Source organism: Salvelinus namaycush, chromosome 26 (genome assembly GCF_016432855.1).
Source record: "Salvelinus namaycush isolate Seneca chromosome 26, SaNama_1.0, whole genome shotgun sequence".
In the NCBI taxonomy this organism is placed as follows: Eukaryota; Metazoa; Chordata; class Actinopteri; order Salmoniformes; family Salmonidae; genus Salvelinus; species Salvelinus namaycush.
This window is the reverse complement of record NC_052332.1, coordinates 31,724,700-31,749,362: the sequence shown is the minus strand read 5'-3', so window position 1 is coordinate 31,749,362 and position 24,663 is coordinate 31,724,700. Positions and strand designations below refer to the sequence as shown.

The following is a 24,663-nucleotide window of genomic DNA, read 5'->3' as shown; positions in this document are numbered from 1 at the left end:
GTTTCCTAACGGAAATATGCAAATACATGCCAGAACGCGGCTTGGCTCTGCCCACCTCCTTGCTTGTTCCGCCCACTATGATTCATTTGCTTCCATTGGAAACGACAGGTTGTGGTCTAACTTTAGTTAATAAAAAAATTATTTGGTTATTTTCTTATCAAGTGTTCACAATTTAATAGGGAGTATATATTATCTTTGTAGTACAAATAGATACATCACTGTCTTAACATTAATGACCAAAAGTATGTGGACACCAGCTTGTCGACCATCTCATTCCAAAATCATGGGTATTAATATGGAGTTGGTCCCCCCTTTGCTGCTATAACAGCCTCCACTTTTCTGGGAAGGCTTTCCACTAGATGTTGGAACATTGCTGCGGGGACTTGCTTCCATTCAGCCACAAGAGCATTAGTGAGGTCGGGCACTGATGTTAGGCGATTAGGCCTGGCTTGCAGTCAGCGTTCTAATTCATCCCAAAAGTGTTCAATGGGGTTGAGGTCAGGGCTCTGTGCAGGCCAGTCAAATTCTTACACACCGATCTTGACAAACCATTTCTCTATGGACCTCGCTTTATGCACAGGGGCATTGTCTTGCTGAAACAGAAAAGGGCCTTCCCCAAACTGTTGCCACAAAGTTGGAAGCACAGAATCGTCTAGAATGTTATTGTTTGCTGTAGCATTAAGATTTCCCTTCCCTGAATTTAAGGGGCCTAGCCAGATCCATGAAAAACAGCCCCAGACCATTATTCCTCCTCCATCAAACTTTACAGTTGGCACTATGCATTGGGGCAGGTAGCGTTCTCCTGGCATCCGCCAAACCCAAATTTGTCCGTCGGACTACCAGATGGTGAAGCATGATTCATCACTCCAGAGAACACATTTTCACTGCTACAGAGTCCAATGGTGGTGAGCTTTACACCACACTAGCCGACACTTGGCATTGCGCATGGTGATCTTAGGCTTGTCTGCGGCTCCTCGGCCATGGAAAACCATTTCATGAAGCTCCCGACGAACAGTTCTTGTGCTGACATTGCTTTCAGAGGCAGTTTGGAACTCGGTAGTGAGTTTGAAACCGAGGACAGACAATTTTTTACGTGCAACACACTTCAGCACTCGGCAGTCCCATTCTGTGAGCTTGTGTGGCCTACCACTTCGGGGTTAAGCTGTTGTTGTTCCGAGACGTTTCCACCTCACAATAACAGCACTTACAGTTGACCGGGACTGCTCTAGCACGGCAGAAATTTGATGAACTGACTTGTTGGAAAGGTGGCATCCTATGACGGTGCCACGTTGAAAGTCACTGAGCTCTTCAGTAAGGCCATTTTACTGTCAATGTTTGTCTATGGAGATTGCATGGCTGTGTGCTTGATTTTCTACACCTGTCAGCAACGGGTGTGGCTGAAATAGCTGAATCCACTAATTTGAAGGGGTGTCCACATACTTATTTTTATATAGAGTGTACATCCAGTTTAACCTCCGGAATATCAATTTCTTTCAACTGCTTGTTGAATAAACAGTGTTTTTCCAGGCTGGGGGAATATTTTGAAATGAATTGGAGTATGTGTGTGCATGCAAAGGCAACTAACACTGAGCACATGTATTTTGGATGGGCATCATAGAGCACTGGAATATTGACCATGCCTTTGCTGAGATCAAATGTTTATTTCTTACAAGCATAGGAGACATCGAACCTGCCCTTGTGCTCTGCACTCCAAACCTACACACCGCTAAAGAAACATGGTCTGCTTTACGTTTGTTTCAAAAAAGAAATGACATCTACAAGTCACAATTTAATTGGAATACATCTTAGCTCTCACTAGATTTATCAAGACGTGATTCATAGCCATTTCAAACCTCTGCATGACATTGTGCAGGAAAGCACCATCACTCAGAGCCTCAGGAGTATAGCAAGAGAACATGAAATATGAAAAGATTGTTCTCTCTACATTCCTATATCACAGTCGTTCAATGGTTTAGAATGAAAAACAAAGTTGGTTTAGCGCCAGTGTTGTGAATTCAGCAGCTGATCTGGTACCTGGCCTAGCAGAGAATACAGTCAGGAGAGTCCATTCAACGACATAGGTGGGGAGTACAGGAGGCTGCTGAGGGGAGGACAGCTCATAATAATGGCTGGAATGAAATTAATGGAATGGTATGAACCACATGGAAAACACGTTTCATTTGTTCGATACCATTCCATTTATTCCGTTCCAGCCATGACTATGAGCCCGTCCTTCGCAATTAAGATGCCACCAGCCACCTGTGGTGGGGAGGGTATTCACATGTGTCTGGCACATGGAGGCTCAATACGCATGTATAATATGTAGGTAACGGATGTCTCTCTAAAGCACAGGTGTCAAACTCATTCCACGGGGGGCCGAGTGTCTGCGGGTTTTCGCTCCTCCCTTGTACTTGATTGATGAATTAACATCACTAATTAGTTAGGAACTCCCCACACCTGGTTGTCTAGGGCTTTATTGAAAGGAAAAACCAAAAACCTGCAGACACTAGGCCCTCCGTGGAATGAGTTTGACACCCCTGCTCTAAAGGCTGTGGACTTCCCCAGGGATGTCTCTCCTTTCATAATCAGAGGGTGTGACTTAAGTGAAAGAGGGGAAACCAAACTATCTTATTACCCTGAACAGAGCAACACTCCAGTTGTTGTAAGATACAGTGCATTCGGAAAGTTTTCAGACCCCTTGACTTTTTCTACATTTTGTTACATTAGTCTTATTTTAAAATAGATTCAATAGGTTTTTTCCCTCATCAATCTACACACAAGACAAAGCAGAAACAGGTTTTTGGAAAATTTTGCAAATTCTTTCCTTAATGCGTTTGAGCCAATCAGTTGTGACAAGGTAGGGGTGGTATACAGAAGATAGCCCTATTTGGTAAAACACCAAGTCCATATTATGACAAGAACAGCTCAAATAAGCAAAGAGAAACGACAGCATTACCTTAAGACATGAAGTTCAGTCAATGCAGAACATTTCAAGAACATTGAAAGTTTCTTTAAGTGCAGCCGCAAAAACCATCAAGCGCTATGATGAAACTGGCTCTCATGGGGACCGCCACAGGAAAGGAAGACCCAGAGTTACTTCTGCTGCAGAGGATAAGTTCATTAGAGTTACCAGCCTCAGAAATTGTAGCCCAAATAAATACTTCACAGAGTTCAAGAAACAGACACTTCTCAACGTCAACTGTTCAGAGGAGACTGCGTGAATCAGGCCTTCGTGGTCGAATTGCTGCAAAGAAACCACTACTAAAGGACACCAATAATAAGAAGAGGCTTGTTTGGGTCAAGAAACATGAGCAATAGACATTAGACTGGTGGAAATCTGCCCTTTGGTCTGATGCAAAGAAGGTGAATGGATTATCTCCGCATGTGTGGTTCCCACCGTGAAGCATGGAGGAGGAGGTGTTATGGTGTGTGTGTGCTCTGCTGGTGACACTGTCAGTGATTTATTTAGAATTCAAGGCACACTTAACCAGCATGGCTACCACAACATTCTGCAGCAATACGCCATACCATCTGGTTTGCGCTTAGTAGGACTATCATTTGTTTTTCAACAGGAAAATGACCCAACACACCTCCAGGCTGTGTAAGGGCTATTTGACCAAGGAGAGTGATGGAGTGCTGCATCAACAATCTGGCCTCAACAATCAACCGACCTCAACCAAATTGAGATGGTTTGGGATGAGTTGGACCACAGAGTGAAGGAAAAGCGCCAACAAGTGCTCAGCATATGTGGGAACTTCTCCAAGACTGTTGGAATATCATTCCAGGTGAAGCTGGTTGAGAGAATGCCAAGAGTGTGCAAAGCTGTCATCAAGGCAAAGGGTGGCTACTTTGAAGAATCTAAAATATATTTTTGTTTGTTTAACACTTTTTTTGGTTACTACATGATTCCATATGTGTTATTTCATAGTTTTGATGTCTTCACTATTATTCTACAATGTAGAAAATAGTAAAAATAAAGAAAAAGCCTTGAATGAGTAGGTGTGCCCAAACTGGTATTTAGACCCTTTACCCAGTACTTTGTTGAAGAACCTTTGGCAGCGATTACAGCCTTGATTCTTCTTGGGTATGACACTACAAGCTGAAACGTAAAACAATTGGGAAAAAGTCAAGGGGTCTTGAATACTTTCCAAATGCACTGCATCTCCTACAAATATTGAAAGTCATGGAATTTCCCATTTCTATCACACCATTATGACATTTCCTGTTCTAGAAATGAATTGATCCAGAACACCCAGGCTATTTACAAATGGATAAAATGCAACTATACACATGCAGTATTGAACAACCCTGAAGGAGAGTAAAATTCAGGTCGATTAATACATGTTATAGCTTTCTTTTTGAGCAAATGGTTAGTTTCCTGCTGCATAGATACTTTGAACCTAGGAGGCTCTTTAAATTGCTCTCAGATATGGTCTGCTTGCATTAACGTTGTATATGGACATGGACCTGGCAGCAAATGGGATCATAGCTAACCCAAAAAGTTCAATGGGGAGGGTGGAAACTGGCATTGAGAAAAAAGACATTTTAGAGGTACTAAAGGTTGTGGTTGGAAGATATAACGGTTAGATAAAGCACAGGGCTGAGTGCAATAGTCTGGTAAGAAATATTGGACACGTGTGGAATGTTGCTTAGGATCATGTTAAAACTACAAGCATACGACCCTACAGTATGCAGGTATTAATAAACTAAATAAAAAACGACTCTAGAACAGCTGACCCCATTTAAAGCTTGGTGTTCATAACATCAGGAGGCGCTATCGTTGTGTAGATGTCAATGTTTAAGGGGTGGGCTTACTGTTAAAGCCAATGGAGTATATACAATGTCTTTCTCATGGGACGCATTCTCTAACGATTATGGTGGATGGCCAGGGTAGTTAAAAAAGGTGATATCTTATACAGTACCTTGTGTCCCCAACTGTGCATTTAATATGAGCAACGATGAAGAAAACGGCAAATGAAAAACATTGATGTTAGGCATCTCACAGTGCAGCCTACCCAACACTCAACTGTACAAATTCCCTGTTGATACTCATGTAGAACTGATTCAGTCCACGCAAGTTTTGGTTCCATCTGTGATGAAAAGGATGATGGCAATACACTATAGTGTTCTTGGTTGTTCATGTGTCTGGTGGTGCCATCAGTCTCACACCAAAAGCAGAGGAGGCATTGCACACAGCCAGTAATACAACACACGCTTTCCTCAGTGTACTGGCTCTTTCCATAGACAAGGTGGAATAAGCTATGATAGATCTGGTGTTTCCCCTTGTATTGAACCCCCCCCCCCCTGAAAGTTGTGTGAGCTCTCCAGACTCCAGAACACAGAACAGACGTGTAAAGTTTGAGGTGTGTTCCTTCTGTGGGGCACAAGATGAAGCATAAATACAGGGAGGACAACGAAATCATAAAACAGGCAATTTCTTGTCTTTCAAGTGCCTGTAACAGGTAAGACAGATGCCAGGAAGGTTACTGTGGAAAGTAGCTGTATTCATGTTTTATTCAGTGGTAGACTAGAGCAGAAATGGCCTTCCAGTAGTCAGAATGGGAGTGAGAGAGCTATATATGTGACAAGATTGCGAGCTAGTGGGACATAATATAACAGGACTGCATGGGCTGGGAGGAGTGAAGCCAACTAGACAGACAGGCTAATCAGCAGAGGCACCGGCGGCCGCTCTTGGTGACCTCTTCTGAGGAGTGCACCACGTTGGGCACCAAGCCACTCTTCACCCCCTCCCAACCCTCCTGGATGTTGATGTCACCGCTCTTCACGAGCTCGAAGATGTCCCGCGTTAGCTCAGTGAAGGCCTTTTCCACGTTGATGGCGTCGCGAGCCGATGTCTCCACGTAGCGCATGCCATAGGTACCTGCCAGCTTCTCAGCCTCCTGCTGGCTCACCTGCCTCTGGGGCTCCAGGTCGCACTTGTGGCCCACCAACAGAAAGACAATGCTGTGAGGCTGGACGTGACTCCGGGCCTCCTCCAGCCACTCATGCACATTCTGGAAGGAGCGACGGTTGGTGATGTCAAACAGCAGCAGCCCCCCAACAGAGTTACGGTAATAAGCCCTGGTAATAGACCTAGAGAGGGTGAGAGGATAAGCAAAGAAGAGGGATAGCATTTAGATAAATGGTAAATACACTAAAAAAAATATAACATGTTGTCATGACGTGGCCCTTTCTGTATATAGATCATGGCTTCTCACTCTCTCCTACTGTGCTGTTATCTCAGGTCGTAAATTCCTGGCGGAGACTCTCTCCCCCTTTTCATGCAGTATGGAGAGAGAGTTCCACAGTAGAACAAAGGAATTCCCGCCAAATTCTACTACATTCCAGAATTTGAGACTGGAACAATATCCATGTTTTGGAGAATGTGTAAACGGTCAGTGGAGAAGCCAGCTACGATCCGGTCCGTTTTGTTTCATGTTTGTGACCTCATGAAAGACAATACAGCCACATTACCCTAACTCTGTTTACACAGGTGCCTCCGTTATGAGATTTGCATCAAATTATTGTATAAAATGAATGAGTAAAGATTAAACTATTTGTGAAATGATGTAATGTGATGTTAAACCTTTCATGTGAGAGAATTGTAATTCCCTTTAAAGTTGAACTAAGTCATTGGCCCGCCCCCGTGAGCACAGTTATGATCAGGCGTCATAGAACCGCCTTTTCTACTGTTATGAAGAAAAGCCCCTCCTGAGGAAATCCTCTTCAGACCACGCATACCTCGGTGTCAGCTGAGGTGGCACAGGTTTGAGTACCAAGATTAAGCAAACCCACGGCGTGAGCTGTGATTGCGAATAGTTTAGACTAAGCAAACCCACGGCGTGAGCTGTGATTGCGAATAGCTTAGACTAAGCAAACCCACGGCGTGAGCTGTGATTGCGAATAGTTATTGAGTTCCTAACCATACCACATGGAGCATTGGCTACACGGCTGAAAATGGTGTAACGATTTTCTTCTTCTTCCGATGAGGAATATGAAGGATCGGACCAAAATGCAGCGTGGTAAGTGTCCATGTTAAATTTATTAACTGAACACGGGAAAAAGACAAAAATAACAAAGTGAATGACAACGAAAATCGAAACACAAACACAAAAACAGGAAACAACCACCCACAAACACCAGGTGGGAAAAGGATACCTAAGTATGGTTCTCAATCAGAGACAACGATAGACAGCTGCCTCTGATTGGGAACCATACCAGGCCAAACACATAGAAATGGAAAACATAGAAAAACAACATAGAATGCCCACCCCAAATCACGCCCTGACCAAACCAAAATAAAGACATAAAAAAGGAACTAAGGTCAGAACGTGACAAATGGTTAAACTGAGACTATCGGATCGATAAAAACTGACTCTGTTTTTGTGTTTGTTTCACCATTCAGGACTGTTTCGATTTTCGTTGTCATTCACTTTGTTATTTTTGTCTTTTTCCCGTGTTCAGTTAATAAATTTAACATGGACACTTACCACGCTGTATTTTGGTCCGAATAAGAATAAGAGCAAATCTTAGATACTAATTAATAGTCTGCAGCTAGAAATTATGTAAACCTGGGGTGCTCTTACCGACAACTGCCGAAACATCTATTTCTGAATGATACTCTGAAGTATCCATTCTAACCACGAAAGACTGATCTTCAGGGAAGCAGAGAGAGAGAAAAAGAGACTCGGATGAACTGACTCTCCAGCAGATGGACCGGATTCCAACAGAAAAGATCATGACACATGGGCGTAAATATATATATTGATTTCCTGACAAAATGTCAAAAATATAAAACAATTAGAGAGTGTCATTTCCCCAAATTTGACACTCTAATTCACGGTTTCAAAGACCTCTCTGATGAGAGTAGGCTACCCGTCCTGTTGGGGGAGGACGCAGAGAGCTGTGGGTTGGCAGCGCACTACATTGCTGCCTGCCATAAGTTGAGGGACAGTGTCTGACAGACCAATCAACCTGCACATGTACTCTACTGTATGTTTATTGTTATTGTTCAATGTATGGTTATTTTGACCCTTGGTTATTGTTGTTACTGTTGTCCCGTTGACAATTTTGATTCTCATTTTTATATTGTAAATAAGCTTTGGCAATATGTACACTGTTACGTCATGCCAATAAAGCAAATTGAATTGAATTGAATTGATTGCAATTATTTCTGAATGAGTGTTCATTCATGTGCAAAGGATTAGCATTTCAATTAATAGAATTATAGTAGTACTGTGTGTAGTGATCCTTCTGGGCTTTCCCGCTCAGTCCACACCCACTTCCCTTTGTCCACCATGCCGTCATATCGGCTTAGCCCACTAGGGAACCTCCCCTATCATTTGTTAGTAACAGATCTACTGTTTTGTTTGTTTATGCATTTCTGTGATTATTTAGTTAGTAAATAAATTATTAAACCAAGTGGTGTATGGACGATTTATAGTAAAGGCTGGGTTCGTGCAGATAACCAACAATTTACGACATTTGGAATGAGACTGACGTGAGGTAAATAATAATTCATTAATAAAAAGACTAATTGATCAGATATTAAAATATCTGAAGAGTTACATTAGGAAAATTATAACTTTGTAATCTGAAGATTTCCCTGGTGCCCCAACTTCCTGGTTAATTACATTTACATGATTAGTTGAATCACGTAATTATAATTACAGAGAATTGATTTGATAAAATAACAGTCTTCACTTTTAATGATGCCAAAGACACGACAATGTAAAGTCTTGGTCCCATGTTTCATGAGCTGAAATACAAGATCCCAGAAATGTTCCATACTCACAAAAAGCTTATTTCTCTCAAATTTGGTGCACAAGTTTGTTTTCATCCCTGTTAGTGAACATTTCTCCTTTGCCAAGATAATCCATCCACCTGACAGGTGTAGCAAATCAAGAAGCTGATTAAACAGCATGATCATTACACATTGTGCTGGGGACAATAAAAGGCCACTCTAAAATGGGCAGTTTTGTCACACAACACAGTGCCACAGATGTCTCAAGTTTTGAGGGAGCGTGCAATTGGCATGCTGACTGCAGGAATTTCCATCAGAGATGTTGCTAGAGAACTTAATGTTCATTTCTCGAACATAAGTCGCCACCAACATTGTTTTAGAGAATTTGGCAGTTCTTCCAACCAGTCTCACAACCGCAGACCATGTGTGTGGCGTCATGTGGGTGAGCGGTTTGCTGATGTCAACGTTGTGAACAGAGTGCCCTATGGTGGCGGTGGGGTTATGGTATGGGCAGGCATAAGCTACGGACAACAAACGCAATTGCATTTTATCAATGGCGATTTGAATGCACAGAGATACAGTGACGAGATCCTGTGGCCCATTGTGAGGCCCATTTTTTTTTAAGGTATCTGTAACCAACAAATCCATATCTGTATTCCCAGTCATGTGAAATCCATATATTAGGGCCTAATGGATTCATTTCAATTGACCGATTTCCTTATATGAACCGTGACTCAATAAAATCTTTGATCTTTGAAATTGTTGCATGTTGCGTTTATATTTTGGTTCAGTATATAAGTGTGGCGGTCAGTGCTGTTTAAACAGAGGATGTGACATGGAGAACAGTGGCGGTCAGTGCTGTTTAAACAGAGGATGTGACATGGAAAACAGTGGAGGTCAGTGCTGTTTAAACAGAGGATGTGACATGGAGAACAGTGGCGGTCAGTGCTGTTTAAACAGAGGATGTGACATGGAAAACAGTGGAGGTCAGTGCTGTTTAAACAGAGGATGTGACATGGAGAACAGTGGCGGTCAGTGCTGTTTAAAAAGAGGATGTGACATGGAGAACAGTGGCGGTCAGTGCTGTTTATACAGAGGATGTGACATGGAGAACAGTGGAGGTCAGTGCTGTTTAAACAGAGGATGTGACATGGAGAACAGTGGAGGTCAGTGCTGTTTATACAGAGGAGGTGACATGGAGAACAGTGGAGGTCAGTGCTGTTTATACAGAGGAGGTGACATGGAGAACAGTGGAGGTCAGTGCTGTTTAAACAGAGGAGGTGACATGGAAAACAGTGGAGGTCAGTGCTGTTTATACAGAGGATGTGACATGGAGAACAGTGGCGGTCAGTGCTGTTTATACAGAGGAGGTGACATGGAGAACAGTGGAGGTCAGTGCTGTTTAAACAGAGGATGTGACATGGAGAACAGTGGAGGTCAGTGCTGTTTATACAGAGGAGGTGACATGGAGAACAGTGGAGGTCAGTGCTGTTTATACAGAGGAGGTGACATGGAGAACAGTGGAGGTCAGTGCTGTTTATACAGAGGAGGTGACATGGAGAACAGTGGAGGTCAGTGCTGTTTATACAGAGGATGTGACATGGAGAACAGTGGCGGTCAGTGCTGTTTATACAGAGGAGGTGACATGGAGAACAGTGGAGGTCAGTGCTGTTTAAACAGAGGAGGTGACATGGAGAACAGTGGAGGTCAGTGCTGTTTATACAGAGGAGGTGACATGGAGAACAGTGGAGGTCAGTGCTGTTTATACAGAGGATGTGACATGGAGAACAGTGGAGGTCAGTGCTGTTTAAACAGAGGAGGTGACATGGAGAACAGTGGAGGTCAGTGCTGTTTAAACAGAGGATGTGACATGGAGAACAGTGGAGGTCAGTGCTGTTTATACAGAGGAGGTGACATGGAGAACAGTGGAGGTCAGTGCTGTTTATACAGAGGAGGTGACATGGAGAACAGTGGAGGTCAGTGCTGTTTATACAGAGGATGTGACATGGAGAACAGTGGAGGTCAGTGCTGTTTATACAGAGGATGTGACATGGAGAACAGTGGAGGTCAGTGCTGTTTATACAGAGGAGGTGACATGGAGAACAGTGGAGGTCAGTGCTGTTTATACAGAGGATGTGACATGGAGAACAGTGGAGGTCAGTGCTGTTTATACAGAGGATGTGACATGGAGAACAGTGGAGGTCAGTGCTGTTTATACAGAGGAGGTGACATGGAGAACAGTGGAGGTCAGTGCTGTTTAAACAGAGGAGGTGACATGGAGAACAGTGGAGGTCAGTGCTGTTTAAACAGAGGAGGTGACATGGAGAACAGTGGAGGTCAGTGCTGTTTAAACAGAGCAGGTGACATGGAGAACAGTGGAGGTCAGTGCTGTTTAAACAGAGGAGGTGACATGGAGAACAGTGGAGGTCAGTGCTGTTTAAACAGAGGAGGTGACATGGAGAACAGTGGAGGTCAGTGCTGTTTAAACAGAGGAGGTGACATGGAGAACAGTGGAGGTCAGTGCTGTTTAAACAGAGGAGGTGACATGGAGAACAGTGGAGGTCAGTGCTGTTTATACAGAGGAGGTGACATGGAGAACAGTGGAGGTCAGTGCTGTTTAAACAGAGGAGGTGACATGGAGAACAGTGGAGGTCAGTGCTGTTTAAACAGAGGAGGTGACATGGAGAACAGTGGAGGTCAGTGCTGTTTATACAGAGGAGGTGACATGGAGAACAGTGGAGGTCAGTGCTGTTTAAACAGAGGATGTGACATGGAGAACAGTGGAGGTCAGTGCTGTTTAAACAGAGGAGGTGACATGGAGAACAGTGGAGGTCAGTGCTGTTTAAACAGAGGAGGTGACATGGAGAACAGTGGAGGTCAGTGCTGTTTAAACAGAGGATGTGACATGGAGAACAGTGGAGGTCAGTGCTGTTTATACAGAGGAGGTGACATGGAGAACAGTGGGGGTCAGTGCTGTTTAAACAGAGGAGGTGACATGGAGAACAGTGGAGGTCAGTGCTGTTTATACAGAGGAGGTGACATGGAGAACAGTGGAGGTCAGTGCTGTTTATACAGAGGAGGTGACATGGAGAACAGTGGAGGTCAGTGCTGTTTATACAGAGGATGTGACATGGAGAACAGTGGAGGTCAGTGCTGTTTATACAGAGGAGGTGACATGGAGAACAGTGGAGGTCAGTGCTGTTTATACAGAGGAGGTGACATGGAGAACAGTGGAGGTCAGTGCTGTTTATACAGAGGATGTGACATGGAGAACAGTGGAGGTCAGTGCTGTTTATACAGAGGAGGTGACATGGAGAACAGTGGAGGTCAGTGCTGTTTATACAGAGGAGGTGACATGGAGAACAGTGGAGGTCAGTGCTGTTTATACAGAGGATGTGACATGGAGAACAGTGGAGGTCAGTGCTGTTTATACAGAGGAGGTGACATGGAGAACAGTGGAGGTCAGTGCTGTTTATACAGAGGATGTGACATGGAGAACAGTGGAGTACAGTGCTGTTTAAACAGAGGAGGTGACATGGAGAACAGTGGAGGTCAGTGCTGTTTAAACAGAGGATGTGACATGGAGAACAGTGGAGGTCAGTGCTGTTTATACAGAGGAGGTGACATGGAGAACAGTGGAGGTCAGTGCTGTTTATACAGAGGAGGTGACATGGAGAACAGTGGAGGTCAGTGCTGTTTATACAGAGGATGTGACATGGAGAACAGTGGAGGTCAGTGCTGTTTATACAGAGGATGTGACATGGAGAACAGTGGAGGTCAGTGCTGTTTATACAGAGGAGGTGACATGGAGAACAGTGGAGGTCAGTGCTGTTTATACAGAGGATGTGACATGGAGAACAGTGGAGGTCAGTGCTGTTTATACAGAGGATGTGACATGGAGAACAGTGGAGGTCAGTGCTGTTTATACAGAGGAGGTGACATGGAGAACAGTGGAGGTCAGTGCTGTTTAAACAGAGGAGGTGACATGGAGAACAGTGGAGGTCAGTGCTGTTTAAACAGAGGAGGTGACATGGAGAACAGTGGAGGTCAGTGCTGTTTAAACAGAGGAGGTGACATGGAGAACAGTGGAGGTCAGTGCTGTTTAAACAGAGGAGGTGACATGGAGAACAGTGGAGGTCAGTGCTGTTTATACAGAGGAGGTGACATGGAGAACAGTGGAGGTCAGTGCTGTTTAAACAGAGGAGGTGACATGGAGAACAGTGGAGGTCAGTGCTGTTTAAACAGAGGAGGTGACATGGAGAACAGTGGAGGTCAGTGCTGTTTATACAGAGGAGGTGACATGGAGAACAGTGGAGGTCAGTGCTGTTTAAACAGAGGATGTGACATGGAGAACAGTGGAGGTCAGTGCTGTTTAAACAGAGGAGGTGACATGGAGAACAGTGGAGGTCAGTGCTGTTTAAACAGAGGAGGTGACATGGAGAACAGTGGAGGTCAGTGCTGTTTAAACAGAGGATGTGACATGGAGAACAGTGGAGGTCAGTGCTGTTTATACAGAGGAGGTGACATGGAGAACAGTGGGGGTCAGTGCTGTTTAAACAGAGGAGGTGACATGGAGAACAGTGGAGGTCAGTGCTGTTTATACAGAGGAGGTGACATGGAGAACAGTGGAGGTCAGTGCTGTTTATACAGAGGAGGTGACATGGAGAACAGTGGAGGTCAGTGCTGTTTATACAGAGGATGTGACATGGAGAACAGTGGAGGTCAGTGCTGTTTATACAGAGGAGGTGACATGGAGAACAGTGGAGGTCAGTGCTGTTTATACAGAGGAGGTGACATGGAGAACAGTGGAGGTCAGTGCTGTTTATACAGAGGATGTGACATGGAGAACAGTGGAGGTCAGTGCTGTTTATACAGAGGAGGTGACATGGAGAACAGTGGAGGTCAGTGCTGTTTATACAGAGGAGGTGACATGGAGAACAGTGGAGGTCAGTGCTGTTTATACAGAGGATGTGACATGGAGAACAGTGGAGGTCAGTGCTATTATTATTTATTTTTTTAAAGAATTTATGAGCATGGCCTTATTTCTATTACAGCATATTGGATGACTCTCATTCATATTCCATTCACCCAATCAATATAACAGCGATAGGTTTAGGCTACTACATGATACTCACATTTTCCCTGTTCCCATCATGAGGTTCCTACAACCTAGCGAATTAATGAAAGTTTACAATGTAGGTGCACACAGGTTGAGAGACAAATTTGAGGTGAGTGACATTCATACCACCTTGCACACTCTTGCCTGCATCTAGCTGATATAGGGTGTAATCATTAGTCCAACAGTTGCAAATTAGAGTTTCTATCGGACAAATTCAGGTATGTTTATCCCCGTTTTCTTCCGTTTGCTTCTGTTTAAGAAACGTTTTAACAGAATCGGCAGTATGAATACACCCCTGATCACACGTAAACAGAGTTCACTCATATCAGCCACGTTGTCGCTTGTGGACTTCAATGCACAACAAATCAGCTGTATGTGACCAGGTGAAAAACACTTTCCAAGACAAACCTCTATAAACAGCCTACATCGTTGTCACCATATTAGCTAAAGTAACGTCCTAGTCAGCATAGCTAATTTAACTAATGCGTTAGTAAACCGATACAATCATGCAGTAACGTTAGTGTACAGTCAGTTAGCAGTTACAAGGCGGGCCCCGGTGGCAATAAATTAGTAATACCAAAAGCTTACTTTGACTTGGAAGAGTTTCAGCGTGGTGTTGGAAAGTCATAGCCAGCTAGCTAACATAGCATCCCTCTGTTTGAGCAGAGTGATTCAGTAGGCTAAACTAGTTAGCTGCATTACTAGCTAAGTAAGTGAAACAGATGGGTTCCGGGAAGGTGAGAGCGGTGGTGGATTGGCCCCAACCTACATCCAGATTACAGTTGCAGCGTTTCCTGGGATTCACCAACTTTTATCGCCGCTTTATCCTGGGCTACAGCACCCTGACTTCCCCCCGTCTACACTCACCTCTCCCAAGGTTTCGTTCACTTGGTCTCCAGCTGCTGACCTGGCATTCCGGGATCTCAAACACCACTTCACCACAGCTCCCATCTTGGTTCATCCTGACCCGTCCCGCCAGTTCGTGGTGGAGGCCGATGTTTTGGATGTCGGAGTGGGGGCGGTCCTGTCCCAGGGGTCTGCCCTGGACCTCAGGTTACATCCCTGCGCCTTATTCTCTGACCGCCTCAACGGCATGGCGAGGAACTATGATGTGGGGAATCGTGAGCTTCTCGCGGTGAAAATGGCGTTGGAACATCCATTCATTGTGTGGACCGACCACAAGAACCTGGAATATCTCCACACCGACAAGCGCCTCAATTCCAGGCAGGTTAGGTGGGACCTACTGTTCACCCGGTTCAACTTCTCCCTCTCCTACAGGCTGCGCTGTCACGCCGCTATAGCCCCACGACTACTACCCCGGAACCTGAGAGCGTCCTTCCCACCTCGTGCCTGGCGACGGCACTCAGCTGGGGAATAGAGAAGCATGTTCGGGCTTGCCTGTCACCCGGGCTCCTGTCAGACCCTGGCTTTTGTGAGACAACGCGTTACAAGTTAGGTGGCGTTACAAGTGTTCCTGACGTCTCGCATTCTTCGCCGCTTGCACGGTCTGTGCACAGAACAAGACTCCTCGGCAAGCTCCGGCTGGTCTCCTCCAAACTCTGCCTGTCCCTCACCGTCCCTGGTCTCACATCTCCCTGGACTTTATCACGGGTCTCCCCCCATCTGATGGCAACACCGCCATCCTGACCGTTGTGGATCGGTTTTCCAAAGCCTCCCACTTCATTCCTCTCCCCAAGCTACCCTCTACCAAAGAGATGGCAAAGCTCATGGTGCAGCATGTCTTCCGGATCCATGGACTGCCAGTTGACATGGTCTCCGAACGGGGTCCTCAGTTCTCATCCTGGTTCTGGAAGGCGTTCTGCACCCTCATTGGGTCATCGGCCAGCCTGTCCTCCGGGTTCCACTCCCAGTCCAACGGCCAGTCGGAGCGAGCCAACCAAGATCTTGAGACTACTCTGCGCTGCCTGGTCTCCGACAACCCCACCACCTGGTGCCAGCAGCTTGTGTGGGTCGAATACACCTGCAACACCCTTCCCTGCTCTGCCACGGGCCTATCACCTTTTGAGTGTTCCCTGGGGTATCAGCCCCCGCTCTTCCTTGAGCAGGAAGAAGAGGTAAGCATACCTTCGGCCAAGATGTTTGTCCGCTGCTGTCGTCGTACCTGGAGGAGAGCCTGGTCGGTCCTTCCTCAAGACCACCTCCAGGTATTGACCACAAGCGGATCACCACTGGACCCCCGCTCCACGGTATCATCTCGTGCAGAAGGCATGGCTGTCCACCCAGGATCTGCCCCTCCGGGTGGAATCCCACAAACTCTCCCCCCGATTTATTGGCCCTTTTCCCATCGCCAAGGTTATTAGCCCCTCTGCTGTTTGTCTTCTGTTGCCCCGTACCATCCATATACATCCCCCCTTTCATGTGTCCAGAGTTAAACCCATGTCTCACAGCCCCTTGTCTCCTGTTTCCTGCCCTTCTGTATCTTGCCCCACCTCACTGGATTATTGACCACTGCCTGCCCTGACCCTGAGACTCCCTGCCCTTCTGGACCCTTTGCACCCTCTCTGGATAATTAACCCCTGCCTGCCTTTGAACTGTCATTTGCCTGGCCCTGTATTAGAAATAAACGTTGGTTCCTTCGACACTGTCTGCATCTGGGTTATACCTGAAACATGATAGAAACTGAAAGTGAAAAAAATGACTCTCTCACTATTTCTCTCTTGCTTTTTAATTTTGTAAGAACTTAATTTGTTAAAAACTGTTCAACTATTGTCTTTCCCTCTCTTTGAGTCAAGTACTCACCACATGTTATACATGGCAGTGCTAGCTAGCTGTAGCTTATGCTTTCAGTACTAAATTCATTATTTGATCCTTTGAATGGGTGGGCAACCTGTCAGTTCATGCTGCAAGAGCTTTGATAGGCTGGAGGACGTCCTCCAGAAGTTGTCATAATTACTGTGTAAGTCTATGGAAGGGGGTGAGAACCATGACCCTCCTTGGTTTTGTATTGAAGTCAATGTACCCAGAGGAGGACGGAAGCTAGCTGTCTTCCAGCTACACCATGGTGCTACCCTACAGAGTGCTGTTGAGGCTACTGTAGACCTTCTTTGGAAAATAGTGTGATGAGACAAATTATAGATAAAATTATATATTGTTATACACTACCGGTCAAAGTTTTTTAACACCTACTCATTCAAGGGTTTTTCTTTATTTTTACTATTTTCTACATTGTAGAATTATCAGGAATCAAGGTAAGACCCAGATGCAGACTGTCAAAGTAACACTATTTATTGTAGCAACAGGGGCAGGCAAAGACAGGTCAAGGCAGGCAGGGGTCGGAAATCCTGGGTAAGGCAAAGGTACAGGACGGCAGGCGGACTCAGGGTCAGGCAGGGTTCAGTAATTCAGAGGTGGAACAAAGGTACAGGACGGCAGACAGGCTCAGGCAGAGAGGTCAGGTGGGCGGGTACAGGGTCAGGACAGGCAAATGTCAAAACCGGGAGGACTAGCAAAGAGAGGCTGGGAAACGATAGGAGCTGACAGGAAAAACGCTGGTAAGCTTGAACGAACAAGATGAACTGACAACAGCAGAGAACACAGGTATAAATACACAGGGGATAATTGGGAAGATGGGCGACACATGGAGGGTGGAGACAAGCACAAGGACAGGTGAAACAGATCAGGGCGTGACAAGAATAATCTTGAAGACATCAAAACTATGAAATAACACATATGGAATCATGTAGTAACCAAAAAAGTGTTAAACAAATCAAAATATATTTTATATTTGAGATTCTTCAAATAGCCACCCTTTGCCTTGACAGCTTTGCACACTCTTTGCATTCGCTCAACCAGCTTCATGAGGTAGTCACTTGGAATGCATTTCAATTAACAGTTGTGCCTTCTTAAAAGTTAATTGGTGCAATTTCTTTCATCCTTAATGTGTTTGAGCCAATCAGTTGTGCTGTGACAAGGTGGGTGGGGGTATATAGAAGATAGCCATATTTGGTAAAAGTCCATATTATGGCAAGAACAGCTCAAATAAGCAAAGAGAAACAACAGTCCATCATTACTTTAAGACATGAAGGTCAGTCAATGTGGAATATTTCAAGAACTTTGAACGTTTCTTCAAGTGCACCCGCAAAAACCATCAAGCGCTATGATGAAACTGGATCTCATGAGGACCGCCACAGGAATGGAAGACCCAGAGTTACCTCGGCTGCAGAGGATAAGTTCATTAGAGTTAACAGCCTCAGAAATTGCAGCCCAAATAAATGCTTCACAGAGTTCAAGTAACAGACACATCTCAACGTCAACTGTTCAGAGGAGACTCTGTGAATCAGGCGTTCATGGTCAAATTGCTGCAAAGAAACCACTACTAAAGGACGTGTGTGTGTGTGTGCTTTGCTGGTGACACCGTCTGTGATTTATTTAGAATTTAAGGCACATTTAACCAGCATGGCTCACAGCATTCTGCAGCGATGCGCCATCCCATCTGGTTTTGGGCTTAGTAGGACTGTCATTTGTTTTTCAACAGGACAATGACCCAACACACCTCTAGGCTGTGTAAGGGCTATTTGACCAAGAAGAAGAGTGATGGAGTGCTGCATCAGATGACCTGGCCTCCACAATCCCCCGACTTCAACCAAATTGAGATGGTTTGGAAGGAGTCGGACCGCAGAGTGAAGGAAAAGCAGCCAACAAGTCCTCAGCATATGTGGGAACTCCTTCAAGATTGTTGGAAAAGCGTTACAATTTAGAAAATAGTAAAAATAAAGAAAAACCATCAAATGAGTAGATGTTCCAAAACTTTTGACTGGCAGTGTAATAATAATTACAAATGACTATAAAAAAAAAAGATTGTGATTTATTTCACAAAATGTGTGGTCTTTACAATGGAAGATTAAAAAAAAATCTAAAAAGTGTCACCTGAATCGCTCTTGTCCGGCTGTGTCCCAGATTTGAAGTTTAATGCGTTTGCCTGGTTCTATCTCCACTAGGCGTGAGAAGAAGTCTACACCGACTGTGGGGTCGGACACATGCGCAAAGCGTCCCTCTGTGAATCGCCGGATCAGGCACGACTTTCCTACTGTCGAGTCCCCAATGACGATGAGTCGAAACTGGTACAGCCATATCGCTTCCATCTCTCATAGAATCTATGGGGAAAAAATGATAAATTTGACGATTAGTAAATCATGCGCATGACCCGTCTACATCTAATCAAATAACTTAACTAACACTTGTTTTGACCCTAAGGGTAGGCTATCCAATCCACTATCAGTGATATCTTTATCGGGCTATTTTTTACAAATGTAGTTCTGTGTGGTAGGCCTGCCTATATTTTTAAAACCTATTAGTGAGGATGTGTCCGCAGAACCGCGCACAACATCGAAAGCCGACTTGATTGTTTGCCCTACTTTAAAAGCTCAATAGCCCACAGCGCACGGTTTATTTGCTTTTTCTTGAAAAACTTATCTGCCTGCCCTACATTATGAGGGAAAGGCCTCTCCTCTTTCCTGGTAAATGCACAGACAGCTCTTAAAAAACAACACTCGCATATTCAGCTCACATGTGGATACACAGTTGTTGCATAGCAAAGCCGATCAAGTGCAATAATATGTGTTGACATAAAAACCGTTTTTCTTAAAAACACAATTAAAAGGGCAGTTATGCACATTTTTATGGACAAACAATAGGCTACGTATTGAATACTAATTTCACCATTGCAAAAAAAAAAAACGTATTAGTTATGGGCTACATAAATCTGAACGAGTCCTAACATTTAAAACACATTTAACTTATCTTCTTTCTGCTCTTCGTAGACAATAGTCTTAATCTAAAATCGATTTACAACGGTATTATCTGTGGCAATGGCATATTAATCCATAATACATTTTAGAACATGGTCGTGTACTAATTTATGTGCAATTAATTACCTTGTTAGATGAGCGATCAACGGCTGGAAATAGCAAACCCCATGATCTTGAGAAATCTCGTATATCGAAGATGCTCTCTGAAACAGTGATCTCAGGAGGCCTAGTCAAACACTGATTTACCCCAAGCAGTGATACGCAAATAGGACTTGTCCTAGTATCCTTTTGTATTATTTTATTCTATACAGGGAACTGTTACTGTGATGGCGAGTTTGATGTAAAATTGGCTAATGGCCGTCCTTACAACTTGTCGATGGTTTAATTTCATAGCAATTTCATGTTTAAAGATGGAGATGTTTGTGAAAATCCGCTGATGAAATGGCAGTAACGACAGCATCACATAGCATTACTCATTCCTCATCAGCACCATTACCGTAAGAACTCACACATCAACGCAGTAAACATCTCTATGCCTCAGAGGGCACTACATTGGGTGCTACAAATGGGCATTTAAATTGAGTCCTATGAAAATCAGATTCGGGTTATCATACCTGACATAAACGGAATGTCTTTGTGGGAGAAAAAAAAGGATGACAACTGTGTGTAATGAACACCAGGGGAGACATAGAGCTGGTTCCAAGTGCAGGGCGCAGCAGGTGTTTATTGATAAGGGACCACAGGATGAGGCAGGTAGCTGGGTCCAGCGGCAGGCAGAAGGTCATACACAGGGGGTCCAAAAAGGCAACAGTACAAGCAAGGAAAAGGCTAGTAACGTCATCCGGGAGATCAGGCAATAGGTTTATAACAGGAAATCCAATAAGCTAAAGTACAGGCAGGGAATAGGCAAAAGGCATTGTTAGTGAGGCAGGCCAAAACTATCATACACTGAAAGATTACATTACAGGGGAAAACCAGCGCTCCGAATAGAAGTGTGTCACAAACAATACGTGCAGGGAACTGAACTAAATAGTGTGTGATAATGACATACAGGTGTGTGAACAGGTGATTAGCATTTAGGTGATTGGGATCTGGAGAGTGAGCTGCGTTCAGGGGATCTACGTGTTTGAGAGTGTGAGTTTGAAGCAGATGTTAGACTGTGTAACCACCTGAACGATCAAAATAGCTAGGGTGTGAATCATGCTCTGAGTTAGGCCTACAGTAGGCTGCAGGATACAAGAGAATGAGTGTGGCTTGGCAGTAAAAAACAACAACTATGTTTATTATGACATCCGACATCGGGTAGAAAGCACACTGGTCTCGAGGTGACTGGAGGGCCAGAAACTCATTGCGGAGGTGTTGCAGAGCTACCGAGTAGACCTATAACATATATCCATATAACATATATCTATATCCAGTACCAGTCAAAAGTTTGGACACACCTACTCATTCAAAGACACACCTATTCATTCTTTATTTGTACTATTTTCTACATTGTAGAATAATAGTGAAGACATCAAAACTATGAAATAACACATTTGGAATAATGTAGTAACCAAAAAAGTGCTGAACAAACCCTTTGCCTTGATGGCAGCTTTGACCACTCTTGGCATTTTCTCAACCAGCTTCATGAGGAATGCTTTTCCAACAGTCTTGAAGGAGTTCACACATATGCTGAGCACTTGTTGGCTGCTTTTCCTTCACTCTGCGGTTCAACTCATCTCAAACCATCTCAATTGGGTTGAGGTTGGGTGATTGTGGAGGCCAGGTCATCCGATGCAGCACTCTCCTTGGTCAAATAGCCCTTACACAGCCTGGAGGTGTGTTTTGGGTAATTGTCCTGTTGAAAAAGAGCAAACCAGATGGGATGGCGTATCAGTACAGAATGCTGTGGTAGCCATGCTGGTTAAGTGTGCCTTGAATTCTAAATAAATCACTGACAGTGTCACCAGCGAAGTACCCCCATACATCACACCTCCTCCATGCTTCACAGTGGGAACCACACATGCGGAGGATCATCCGTTTACCTACTCTGCGTCTCACAAAGACACAGCGGATGGAACCAAAAATCTCCAATTTGGACTCATCAGACCAAAGGGCAGATTTCCACCGGTCTAATGTTCATTGCTCGTGTTTCTTGGCCCAAGCAAGTCTCTTCTTCTTATTGGTGTCCTTAAGTAGTGGTTTCTTTGCAGGAATTCGAGCATGACGGCCTGATTCACGCAGTCTCCTCTGAACAGTTGATGTTGAGATGTGTCTGTTACTTGAACTCTGTGAAGCATTTATTTGGGCTGCAATTTCTGAGGCTGGTAACACTAAGGAACTTATCCTCTGCAGCAGAGGTAACTCTGGGTCTTCCATTCCTGTGGTGGTCCTTCATGAGAGCCAGTTTCATCATAGTGCTTGATGGTTTTTGCGGCTGCACTTGAAGAAATGTTCAAAGTTCTTGAAATATTCCACATTGACTGACCTTCATGTCTTAAGGTAATGATGGACTGTTGTTTCTCTTTGCTTATTTGAGCTATTCTTGCCATAATATGGACTTTTACCAAATAGGGCTATCTTCTGTATACCACCCATACCTTGTCACAGCACAACTGATTTGCTCAAATGCGTTAAGAAGGAAAGGAATTCCACAAATTAGCTTTTAACAAGGTACACCTGTTAATTGAAATGCCTTCCAGGTGACTACCTCATGAAGCTGGTTGAGAGAAACTGTCATCAAGGCAAAGGGTTTAACACTTTTTTGGTTACTACATGATTCCATATGTGTTATTTCATAGTTTTGATGTCTTCACTATTATTCTAATCACATCAAATCAAATGTTATTGCTCACATACACATGGTTAGTAGATGTTATTGCTCACATACACATGGTTAGCAGATGTTATTGGTCACATACACATGGTTAGCAGATGTTAATGGTCACATACACATGGTTAGTAGATGTTATTGCTCACATACACATGGTTAGTAGATGTTATTGCTCACATACACATGGTTAGCAGATGTTAATGCGAGTGTAGCGAAATGCTTGTGCTTCTAGTTCCGACCGTGCAGTAATATCTAACAAGTCATCTAACAATATCACAAGATCTACCTTATACACACAAGTGTAAAGGATTGATTAAGAATATGTATATATAAATATATGGATGAGCGATGGCCGAACGGCATAGGCAAGATGCAGTAGATGGTATAAAGTACAGTATATACATATGAGATGAGTAATGTAGGGTATGTAAACATTATATAAAGTGGCATTGTTTAAGTGACTAGTGATGCATTTATTACATCCAATTATTAATTATTAACGTGGCTAGAGATTGAGTCTGTATGTTGGCAGCAGCCACTCAATGTTAGTGATGGCTGTTTAACAGTCTGATGGCCTTGAGATAGAAGCTGTTTTTCAGTCTCTCGGTCCCTGCTTTGATGCACCTGTACTGACCTCGCCTTCAGGATGATAGCGGGGTGAACAGGCAGTGGCTTGGGTCGTTGTTGTCCTTGATGATCTCTGTGGCCTTCCTGTGACATCAGGTGGTAGGTGTAGATGTCCTGGAGGGCAGGTAGTTTGCCCCCGGTGATGCGTTGTGCAGACCTCACTACCCTCTGGAGAGCCTTACGGTTGTGGGCGGAGAAGTTGCCGTACCAGGCGATGATACAGCCCGACAGGATGCCCTCGATTGTGCATCTGTAAAAGTTTGTGAGTGTTTTTGGTGACAAGACAAATTTCTTCAGCCTCCTGAGGTTGAAGAGGCGCTCCTGCGCCTTCTTCACCACGCTGTCTGTGTGGGTGGACCAATTCAGTTTGTCCGTGATGTGTACGCCGAGGAACTTAAAATGTTCCACCTTCTCCACTACTGTCCCGTCGATATGGAATGGAGGGGTGCTCCCTCTGCTGTTTCCCGAAGTCCACGATCATCTCCTTTGTTTTGTTGACGTTGAGTGCGCGGTTATTTTCCTGACACCACACTCCGAGGGCCCTCACCTCCTCCCTGTAGGCCGTCTCGTCGTTGTTGGTAATCAAGCCTACCACTGTAGTGTCGTCTGCAAACTTGATGATTGAGTTGGAGGCGTGCATGGCCACGCAGTCATGGGTGAACAGGGAGTACAAGAGAGGGCTGAGAACGGGGTGGAGATGTTGTTTCCTACCCTCACCACCTGGGGGCGGCCCGTCAGAAAGTCCAAGACCCAGTTGCACAGGGCGGGGTTGGGACCCAGGGTCTCGAGCTTAATGACGAGTTTGGAGGGTACAATGGTGTTAAATGCTGTGCTGTAATCGATTAACAGCATTCTTACATAGGTATTCCTGTTGTCCAGATGGGTTAGGGCAGTGTGCAGTGTGATTGCGATTGCGTCGTCTGTGGACCTATTGGAGCGGTAAGCAAATTGGAGTGGGTCTAGGGTGTCAGGTAGGGTGGAGGTGATATAATCCTTGACTAGTCTCTCAAAGCACTTCATGATGACGGAAGTGAGTGCTACAGGGCGATAGTCGTTTAGCTCAGTTACCTTAGCTTTCTTGGGAATAGGAACAATGGTGGCCCTCTTGAAGCATGTGGGAACAGCAGACTGGGATAGGGATTGATTGAATATGTCCATAAACACACCAGCCAGCTGGTCTGCGCATGCTCTGAGGACGTGGCTAGGGATGCCGTCTGGGCCGGCAGCCTTGCGAGGGTTAACACGTTTAAATGTTTTGCTCACGTTGGCAGCGGTGAAGGAGAGCCCGCAGGTTTTGGTAGCAGGCCGTGTCAATGGCACTGTATTTTCCTCAAAGCGAGCAAAGAAGTTGTTTAGTTTGTCTGGGAGCAAGACATTGGTGTCCGCGACGGGGCTGTTTTTCTTTTTGTAGTCCGTGATTGACTGTAGACCCTGCCACATACGTCTCGTGTCTGAGCCGTTGAATTGCTACTCTACTTTGTCTCTATACTGACGCTTAGCTTGTTTGATTGCCTTGTATTCGGTCATGTTCCCAGTCGCCTTGCCATGATTAAAAGCAGTGGTTCGCGCTTTCAGTTTTGCGCGAATGCTG

At 44.7% G+C, this 24,663-nt stretch overlaps 1 protein-coding gene across 1 annotated transcript; it reads right to left on the bottom strand.

The window, feature by feature from the left end:
- Nucleotides 1–5,666: 5,666 nt before the first annotated feature.
- LOC120021722 (ras-related protein Rab-39B-like) lies at nucleotides 5,667–18,964 on the bottom strand. The gene is made up of 2 exons (XM_038965566.1): nucleotides 18,750–18,964; nucleotides 5,667–6,093 (listed from the first exon to the last, which is right to left on the bottom strand). Exons 1-2 carry the CDS (start codon nucleotides 18,962–18,964, stop codon nucleotides 5,667–5,669), a joined length of 642 nt encoding a protein of 213 aa, XP_038821494.1.
- Nucleotides 18,965–24,663: the final 5,699 nt, after the last annotated feature.

Excerpts from the sequence above, each read along its gene's own strand:
- LOC120021722 (XM_038965566.1), bottom strand. The coding sequence starts at position 18,964 with ATGGAAGCGATATGGCTGTACCAGTTTCGACTCATCGTCATTGGGGAC. Across the intron at positions 6,094-18,749 it reads GCCGGACAAGAGCGATTCAG|GTCTATTACCAGGGCTTATT; the intron begins GTGACACTTTTT and ends CACCCTCTCTAG.